This window comes from Otolemur garnettii, unplaced genomic scaffold (assembly GCF_000181295.1).
Source record: "Otolemur garnettii isolate 467f Iridium unplaced genomic scaffold, OtoGar3 scaffold00021, whole genome shotgun sequence".
NCBI classification, from domain to species: Eukaryota; Metazoa; Chordata; class Mammalia; order Primates; family Galagidae; genus Otolemur; species Otolemur garnettii.
The window spans coordinates 16,659,246-16,669,412 of record NW_003852416.1 but is presented as its reverse complement, the minus strand read 5'-3'; the positions used below and the strand labels follow the sequence as shown (position 1 = coordinate 16,669,412).

The 10,167-nt window shown below is 43.9% G+C and overlaps 1 protein-coding gene across 3 annotated transcripts in view; it reads right to left on the bottom strand.

Annotated features, from left to right (window-relative positions):
* The window catches only part of STN1 (STN1, CST complex subunit), a 43,758-nt gene extending 38,403 nt beyond the window's left edge, over nt 1-5,355 (bottom strand). For 2 of the 3 annotated variants that reach the window (XM_012803525.2, XM_023511780.1), the window contains exons 1-2: nt 5,183-5,355; nt 4,734-4,928 (exon numbers count right to left, since the gene is read on the bottom strand). In XM_012803525.2, coding sequence (XP_012658979.1) covers nt 4,734-4,866 — 133 coding nt within the window. In that variant the 5' untranslated portion in view covers nt 4,867-4,928; nt 5,183-5,355. Of the gene's footprint in view, nt 1-4,733 lie in introns of all 3 variants that reach the window. The other variant, XM_023511781.1, reaches the window with a different exon arrangement.
* Between the last annotated feature and the right edge of the window lie 4,812 nt (nt 5,356-10,167).

Sequence of the window (10,167 nt, the reverse complement as noted above, 5' to 3'; positions counted from 1 at the left end):
GCTTGAGCCCAGGAGTTGGAGGTTGCTGTGAGCGTGATGCCATGGCACTCTACCCAGGGGGATACCTTGAGGCTCCGTCAAAAACAAAAAAACAAAAAAAACCAAAAAAAAACTCAGAGAAAAATCAACCAAAGAGGAGATATGCTGCTTAGAAATACAGAGGAAACCTCTCAAAGTTTAGAGAAACATGAACTCATGTATCGGATGCACAGGCTCTACAAGAAGATAACATGGAAAAAAGGATGAGAATAGAACCACTTTCTTCTATCAGAGTGAGAGCCCTTCCATGAGAAGAGAGCTGAAGAAAGTAGGATGGCAACTCTACCAAACGAGAGAACGCGCAAAGAGCTAAGAAAATGATCACAACAGACAAATTCCACATAATACAGAGCTCATGTTCCAGCCTTTCCCAAGGGGCCCTTTTCTTCCTGTGGTTCCACATGCAGCCTGGAGGCCAACAGAACAGAGGATCCCAAGGACCATCAGGTCCCCAGGAGGAGGACCAACCTGTGATGGCTCAGGGATCTGTGGTCACAGGCATCCTGATTCAGCTTTCAAGCAGCCGATCCTGGACATATCCAACTACCTCTAGACAGTTGCCTGATTTCTCTCTTACAAAGTAATTTTGATCTGTTTTTACATTAACTGTTATTTAATCAATATCATAATAATTGCTCATATATAAGCTTGATAGCATTAAAATGCTTACTATTTTTCAAATATGTATGTATTTAATATAATTCTTCTTCTTAGAGTACCATGGAATCAAACAGCTCACAGCAACCTCCAACTCCTGGGCTTAGGCGATTCTCTTGCCTCAGCCTCCCAAGTAGCTAGGACTACAGGTGCCTGCCACAACGCCCGGCTTTTTTTTTGTTGCAGTTTGGCCAGGGCTGGGTTTGAACCCACCACTTTCGGTATATGGGGCCAGCACCCTACTCACTGAGCCACAGGTGCCTCCCATATTTAATATAATTCTTATAAATATATTATTGCCACTTCATTGTACCCACTACAATGATGGGTGTAAGTATTATAAGCTGATTTTTTTTTTTGAGACAGACTCTCACTTTGTCACCCATGGTATCATAGCTCATAGCAACCTCAAACTCTTAGGCTCAAGTGACCCTCTTGCCTCAGCCTCCTGAGTAGCTGAGACTACTAGGTGCCTACCACAATGCCCTGCTATTTTTAGAGATGGGTTTGGCTCTTGCTCAGGCTGGTCTAGAACTCCCAAGCTCAAGCGATCCACCTGCCTCAGCCTCCCAGAGTGCTAGGATTACAGGTGTGAGCCACTGTGCCCAATCTTATAAGCTGACTTAAATACAAGTTTCACTACTATTTAACACATTGTTAAAGTTTAACATGGATAGGGCAGTTTAAAACAATGAAGACCACTTTCTGCTTCTGTATATTGTGAACTATTATTAAAAATAAATTGGTTTTTGTTAAATGAAAAAAAACCCCACAAAAACCTAAACACTACCACCAGGAAAGTCAAATTTGTCAATATTTTTTATTAATTTACCCTAAATTCATATTTAGGGGAATTGACATCTTGTAATCCTTTTACAGTGCAATTCTGCCACAAACTACCAAGAGTTAGGTCAAATTTCACAAGCTTAGGGCATAGTCCCCCACAAGTCTGCCCTCACTTCAGTAAGGTCACTTGTCACCAGCCCCAAGATTTGTGAGGGTCCTCAGACAAACAAATCTGAGTGTTCCCAAGACTCCTTCAGGTTTGATAATTTGCTAAAATGACTCAAAGAACTCAGGAAGCGGCTATACTTATGATTATGGTTTTATAAATAAAGAGTGCAAATCAGACCCAGCCAAATGAAGAGAAACATAGGGCAAGGTCTGGGAGAGTTAAAAAGCTTCTGTGCCCTCAAGACACATCACCCTCTAACATCAATGTATAATTACCAACCCAAGAAGCTCATCTGACCCCACTGTCCATAGTTTCTACTGGGGTCTCATAATGTAGGCATGACTAACTGAATCACTGACCACATGACTGAACTTACCCTCTATCTAGCCCCTCTCCCCTCCCAATGAATGGGTCAGAGGGGCTCAAAACCCCAGATAGTTGATCAGATAGTTTAATCAGATAGTTGATCATTTAGGTGTGGAAAGCTCCTCCTCATCCCACCCCCATCCTCTATTCCCCCTCCTAAAACTAGTGCTCCCACCATGAGACAGTTCATTAGCATAAACTCAGGTGTGGTTCAATGAGCCACAATAAACAGTGAAAATACTCCTATCACCCAAGAAACTATAATTTAGAGGTGGTCTTGAAGGAGCCAAGGGCAAAGGCCAAATTCTTTATTACACAACATATTTGTTTCATATTTTAACATTTTGGGGGATTAACCTTTGTTATCATGTTTCAGAAATTCTCTGCCATTTAAGTAATCCTAAATTTCATGCAGTCAAAAGGTTTTGATTTATGGCAAATCTAACCAAACCAAACACAACAACAAAACAAAAGCCTACACTAGTAGAATTCCCCACCCCTCAGGACAGCGTGGTATCAATCTGTAAAATTATGGTTGATATCTGCTTCAACCATGAGTCTTTTTTTTCTTTTTTTGAGACAGAGCCTCAAGCTGTTGCCCTGGGTAGAGTGCTGTGACATAACAGCTCACAGCAACCTTCAACTCCTGGGCTCAAGCGATTCTCCTGCCTCCACCTCCCAAGTAGCTGGGACTACCACCAGTGCCTGCCACAACGCACAGCTATTTTTTGGTTGCAACTGTCATTGTTGTTTGGCAGGCCTGGGTTGGATTCAAACCTACCAGCTCAGGTGCATGTGGCTGGCGTCTTAACCGCTTGAGCCACAGGCACAGAGCCCATGAGTTTACATTTTAAAAGACACATTGAAAACATTCTCATCAGTTATAGAGCAAAGATCACTGGTACCCATTTTCCTTGTTTTTTTTTTAAGACAGTCTCAAGCTGTCGTGCAGTGGCGTCAGTGTACAGCAACCTCCAACTAGGGCTTAAGCAATCCTCTTGCCTCAGTTTTTCTATTTTTAGTAGAGATAGGGGTGGGGGACGTTGATTTTTCTTAGGCTGGTCTCAAACTCGTGAGCTCAAGCAATCCACCTGCTTTGGCCTCCCAGATTGCTAGGATTACAGGCATGAGCCACCGTGCCCAGCCTTTGGTTTGTTTTTTATACATCATAGAGTCCCTCACCCATAGGAAGAGTCAAAACCCTACCATGTCCCTGATACTTGCGTGCTCACACACAGAAGATGTGTAAGCAAGACTGGCATTTGGTGTGAATTAATTTCTTCCTGAGGAGATGAATGATAAAAAATAGCAGACTGTTCTGGAAAATGGAAAACTGTGGGGGAAGCTGGCTGCCTTCCAAAAGGAGGAGAAAAACAGACCATTTCCAACAATAATCAGGAAATAAAGGTGTGGTGAAAAATCTGCACAAAAGGCTATAGTGTAAGGTCATCCAAATGCATTTGTACACAGAACTGAAAAATACATAAAACCTCATCTCATTAAAAATGTGGACACTCGAGATTCCTGACTACTTCTGAGTCATAGCTTGCTATTCAGAAGGTCCTTCAGTGGAAAGTCTCACTCAAAATAACAAAAAGAGTTTAGCCAAACTTCACAACTCAACTAGCACAGTAAACATGTGATGATCCAACCACAGCTATGTGAATTATTTAAATCTATCCTAAATTGAATTTATTATATTTTTAGGTATGATAACCAGTACTCTAATAAGAAAAATTATTTTGTCTGGGCATGGCTCAGGCCTGTAATCCTACCACTCTGGGAGGCTGGGGCAGAGGATTCCCTTGGCCTCAGGAGTTCCAGACCAGCCTGAGCAAGAACAAAATCTGGTCTCTACTAAAAATAGAAAAATTATCACGACTGTGTTTGCCCAAGAAAAAAAAAGAAAGAAAAATTAGCCCTGCATGGTAGTGTATGCCTATAGTACCAGCTACTCTGGAGGCTGAGGCAGGGGGATCCCTTGACCCCAGAAGTTTGAGGTTGCTGTGAGCTATGATAACACCACTGCCCTCTAGCCCAGTGAGACTCTGTCTCAAAAAAAAAATCTTTCAAACTTTACATTTATAATGCCTTGTTGCTCCACCTGCTATTTCTTAAGGGCTCACTACATGCCAAGCACTGTTCTAAGCCCTGGGATTACACACAGGTGAACAGGCAGATGATTTCCTTCTCAGGGAGTTTATAACAGTTTGATTCTGACTGATTCAAAACAAAGCAAACCCCTACAAGAAAATCAAGCATGGTTAAGGTCCATTTTTGCAAAGAAAAAAGCTAAGCCTTACAGGTGAGTCGTAGGTGCAGCTTCACAGAAGGTGAATCACATGCACAGGCCAGGTTAAGTGGCAGAGTTAGCAAAAAGGAGCCAAGCCTAGGAATGCCAGGTCCAGTGATCTCTCCACTCAGAGAAGGTTGAAACAAACAAACCTGAACAGTTTTAAATATGAAAGACTTTAAATGCAGGTAAAAAACATTCTCATTACAGAGTTTACTCCCCCAAACACCTATTAAAAAAAAAAATTTAAACTGTTTTTAATCTTACAAAGAAAATGAACTCATTTGAAGGTCCCGGGCTGCGTCACTTTCAAAGCCTAAAGGATCTCCTGAAAGCTCCTAATCCCAGCTTTCTGCAACTTTGGGGATGGGGTGAGGGTACAGATGCAGCCCAGGGCATCCATCAGGCTGGCCAGCCACATACCTGGCACCTGGCGGGACTCCTTCAAGTCCAAGATATCCCTGATGTAGAGTTTTGCAAAGGCTAGAAACACAGGATCCAAACCCCATAACAGGGAAGGGGTCTCCTCTTCACACTGGCTGGATTCAGACTGCATCAAGAGGCTGGGTTGTGGCTTCCAACCGACCCTGAAAGGTTCTGCACCACTGAGTCAAGGATCTAGATGAAGGACACAAAAATTAGAATGCACGGTGTTTAACGTGGGTGAAATGGAAATGGCCTTGAAACCCCTCCCAAATGGGAGTCCAGACACTGGGAAGGGTAGACCCAGGGGTCCAGGGCCCAATCTAACGCCACGCCACGAGGTGTGGAGAGGCGTTCCTTGTGTTAGGACCCTATGTCTCTCTCACTATTCTCCTTGTCCCCAAGGACCAACTTTTTCACTTTTAGGAGATACGTCCACACAGGCGTACCCTGAAACCACTGAGGTGCGGGGAGGAATGAACACCTTCGTGGCCACGCACGTGCTGGGGCACAGGAGGTGCGTCCGAGTGTCCCTCAACCCCTAAACCTTCCACTTTTCAGGATGAAGCCAGAAAAATGAAAAAGGAAACAAAAAAAAAACGGGCCACCTCCGGGCCCTTCCCGCCGCTCCTAGCTCCAGCTCCAGTCCTTCCGGCGCCGGAGCAGTGGCAGCTGTCGCCTTCGGAGTTCCGGTGGGTCCCGCGCCCCGGCACCGCCCCCAGCCGGGACCAACCAGAGTCTCCCCGCCTGGCCTTTTCCTTCCTGCGGATGCGCTTCGCCGAGGCTCCGCCCCAGTCCTCCAGAGACTCCACCCACCCACCGAGACCCCGCCCTGTTTGGGGCCGCCTGCGGCCCCGCCCCCCGCTTCTGCTCCAGGTGGCCTTGGGGCTGCTGGGCGTCCTTCTGGGTCTGGCGGGGCTCCGTTCAAGTTGAGGAGACCTCGGAATTGGCTCTGAAATTGCAGCTGCTCAAACCTTGCCTTCCAAGTCACCTTTTCACCCCATTCCCTGCTGGTGACAGGACCCTAATCCAGGATGTACAAGATATTGGGACAGGATCAAAGTATTTTTGGTTTTGTTCTGGTTCCTGATATGTTAAACAAAAAAATAAGGCAGTATGAAAAGGGCAGTTGCATTGTGGCATATTTTAAATGTTTATTTACAGCTGGTAAATGATCTGCAGACACACATGCATTGGGACTCTACAGTTTCACTTGGAGATAATGTCAGTATCTAAATTTGAGCCCTTGAGTAAATATGAGGTCTTGACTCTGCCAGGCACTAGCCCTGCGAAATCATGACAATACATTTTGTCTGCTTCCCTCTTACTGGGTCTATAAATAGGTAAGTTGTATACTTAAGAACTTTGAAAAGCTGGCTTTTATGTAAGTCATGGCCACCTTGATGGTGTTTAGTTTCCAGCAGTCCTAATTTAAAGTGAAAAAAGATAGCCACTGATCCATTCCCATAAAGAAGCTATGTAGAGACATTATCCCAAATGGCAAGAATTCTCCCTAATTTATAGATAAACTCTGGAAAATGGCAGGAGGAGTACAGGTCACCCAGGCAGGCCATTCTGGGGGAGTCAAGTGGTAGCTAAAGAGATAATTGCTAAACTATTTATCAGAGAAGGAACTTTAAGCAGCTGGAATGGAAAATGTGTCATTAAAACCACGGCATTTAATTACCTTCCTGGCCACTGAAGAAGCTAAAAAACAGAGTCCTTGGTAAAGTACAGCATTGCTCACATACTACTGCAATAAACAGTTGAGTCTGTATCACTTAAGATTTAATCAAGAAAAGATATCTGCTCTTATAGGAGGCAGACTGTCATCAAGGAAGCACACCCAGCGGGAGAGGTGCTTCCTGCTGACCTGTCAGATGGGGAGAGACAGGTTGAGTGACATTTTCCTGACTACACATCTGGTTCAGGGCGGACCCCAAGAAGAAAATCACTACTGGGTGTACTCAGAGCCTGAGATGATTTCAGGAATGACGCTCATGGCTCTCAGGGGTAGAGTGCTGGATATAAGAGCCCTTGGGGAGGACCACACCCAGGTGGTGTAAGAATAGTAGACTGCCCTGGTGTCATCTTTTACAACAAAGGGAGGACTCTTTGGAGTCTAGGGGTATTCCTTTTGATGTGAACCCAACATCTACAGTTATGGAAACTGAAGGGAAGATTAGAACGGAATTTCCAGACTGCAGAAGCATCTGGAGGAGTGGGGGAGGATCCTCTTCCCTTCAGTTTCCATAACTGTAGATTCCAAGTTTACCAAACCACTGCCTGGACCTGGAGGGAGGAACTCCTTACATCTTTACCAACACTGAATGAGGGCTTCTCAGTTTGGGATTCGGCAACACTGTAAAGTACATACTTCAAAACTCAACATTTAACAATGCTAGGAACTCGTTTTTATGGCTTCTCAGTGGGAAACATGGTAAATTGGGTTTTCAGGCATTTTTGATGAAGACACAATCATTTCTAGAAAGTTGAAATCTTAACAAATTCTGAAAAATGAGGGAATTTGAGGTATGAGTAGATATCTCATATCTCAAAGCTCAAACTATCTTGCTTTAAACATATTTGACATCTTTACAGGTATAATGGAGTTTATGTACTTGCAATTTGGGTTAGATTTTCTGCCTGAAGTTTATTGTTGACAAAGATTTTCTCTTTGACCAAACATAGATCAAGTTCCTTTGAGCCCTCTTCTCAATTAGGGTTTAACCTTGGCCTACAAAGACTAGAACAAACACTAATGTAGTTTTTTTTTTTCCTTTCTTTCTTTCTTTCTTCTTCTTTTTTTTTAATTGGTTCAGGTACAAAGAATTAGATTACATCATTTGCATTTTTTAGGTAAAGCCCCTCTTATAATTGTGTCCCCCTCCCAAGAAGTGTGCTATCCACTGTAACCCCCATCTCCTCCATCCTCCCCCTCCCTGTTCCCTCGTTCCCCATCCGCCATCTTGAATTGATTTAACTTTTTCTCTTATGTGGGTACTAAGCAGTTTTCAATAGCTCAAGGCCACATTCCTAGGATGACCCTATTCCCCAAGAAAGTGCCTGTCTAAGAAAATTTAAACCTACCAAAAGAATGCACTGTTTGTTCCAGCCAACACCTGAACACAGGGCCCCTGTCTCCCAGGCTCCGTAGGAGGATAGGAACCTAACTTCAGTGTGTACCAGTTGGTGAACCTAGGTGGTTTCACATGGACCAACCTCCTCCCACTTTTTATAATTTTTCACTTCTCAGACTCAGCTTAAGCCCCAGCCATTCCTCCCCAGTCCCTACTCCTCATTTTCGATTTAAAAAGTCTAGTTACCTCTCTACAAATCTGCAGGGACCTCAGTTCTTCAACCTACTGTCAATAGTTATTGAATAAAATCTGTTTTCACTGCTTTAATTAAAGTGTGATGGTGTTTATCTGACATAATAAAATCAACTTATCAACATCCTAATTATGTTAATGTTATAACACTGGTAGGGACACCTACAAATGACTCAGCAAACCTGGAGATCTCTCTGTGTGCTTTGGCACTGCCTCTGGGGTGGCACTAATTATATCTGGAGGACAAAGAATGAAGCATGTAATATATTAAATAACAAAGCAAGAGACTAGATTGTGACTAAATACAGCATGAGTGACCTGTATAATATTAATAACTACCATATGAGTTACAGGAGGTAAATGGAGGGGCCTTGTTAAGTGAGGTAACATATATAACCACTGGAACTAAGCATTCGATACATATAAGCTATTATTTGCATCCACTATGGAGGTGGGATTTAAGCTGGGCTTTGACACTATGAAGAAGCTGCTCATTCATTCATTCAAGAAGCGTATTTTTAAAGCACTGTACTAGATAAGAGCGATGGGGTTCCGGCCCTCATGGAGCGTCCATTCTATTGGGGGAGAGGAGAAGGACAATAAATAAGTAAATGAATAAATAAGTAAAATGAATACAGATTGTTCTCAGTGCTTTGAAAGAAAAGACTTGTTTATGATCATTCAAAATGGGGTGTGGGATCTACTTTGTATGGATCTGCTTTCATCAGATGAGATGAAGTGACATTCAGGCTGAGACCTGAAGGGTAGGTAGCAGCCACCCTACAAATTGCTGAGGACAGAACATTCCAATCATCAGTTAAAGCAAGGACCATTGTCTGGAGGCAACAAAGTACTTCCCTATTCAAGGAATCTAAGAGACAGTGCAGCAGCGGTTGGAGAGCAAGGCAGAAAGGACCTTGTAGGCAGCAGTGGCTCATGCCTGTAATCCCGGCACTCTGGGAGACTGAGGTAGGTGGATTGCCTGAGCTCACAGCTTGGAGACCAGCCTGCGTCAGATGAAAACCTTGTCTCTAAAAAAAAAAGAAGAAGAAGGCTTAACACCTGTCGCTCAGTGGCTAGGGCGCCAGCCACATACACTGAGGCTGGCAGGTTGGAACCCGGCCCTGGCCAGGTAAATAACAATGACAACTGCAACAAAAAAATAGCCAGGCATTGTGATGGATGCCTGTAGTCCCAGCCAGCTACTTGGGAGACTGAGGCAAGAGAATCGCTTAAGCCCAAGAGTTTGAGGTTCCTGTGAGCTGTGATGCCACAGCACTCTACCAAGGGCAACAAAATGAGATTCTGTCTCAGAAAAAAAAAAAGGATCTCTAGGCCATGACAGATTGAGAGTTTATTTCTAGTCTCCCTACATGTAACCAGGGGGATGATATTGTGATGAGTGGGAGCAGGGCAAAGGCAGCAAGGTAAGCACTTCTTGTTCACTGGCAAGCCCACACAGCAGCCTGGCTGAAGAGGGCGGCTCCAGTGGAAACTGGCTGAAGACCAAGACTTTAGCTAGGTTCTGAAGGACTTGAAGTACCTTCTACTTTTATTCCCTGTAAGCAACAGGGTATTGTTAATTACTGATCAGAAGAATGATTTAATGAGTTAAAAAATTGTAGGCATACTTGTCACAAGTAACATACTATGGTAAGGAAAACAAAAATATACAATAATTCAATTTACTGAATCTATCCTAAAAATAGCCCTGTCTCAGGGCTATTCACCAGTTAATGAACCTAGAGAAAGAAAAGATTGCTGGGCCTGTGGAAGTGGGCCTTGCCTACATCATTTGTCCTCCTGCCTCCTCAACAACTTTGTTCAACCCTCTATGAAGTTACCCACCCTGTTTTTCTGGCTTCCCTTTGGGCCACAAGCACGCTCTCCTACTCTCTTCAAATGTCATCCAGCTTTCAGGCCAGGTATGGTGGCTCATGCCTGTAATCCTAGCACTTTAGGAGGCTGAGGCTAGAGGATTGTTTGAGGTCAGGAGTTTGAGACCAGCCTGAGCAGGAGCATGACCCTGTCTGTACAAAAAATAGAAAAAATTAGCTAGACATTGTGGTAGGTGTCTGCAGTCTCAGCTACCTGGAAGGCTA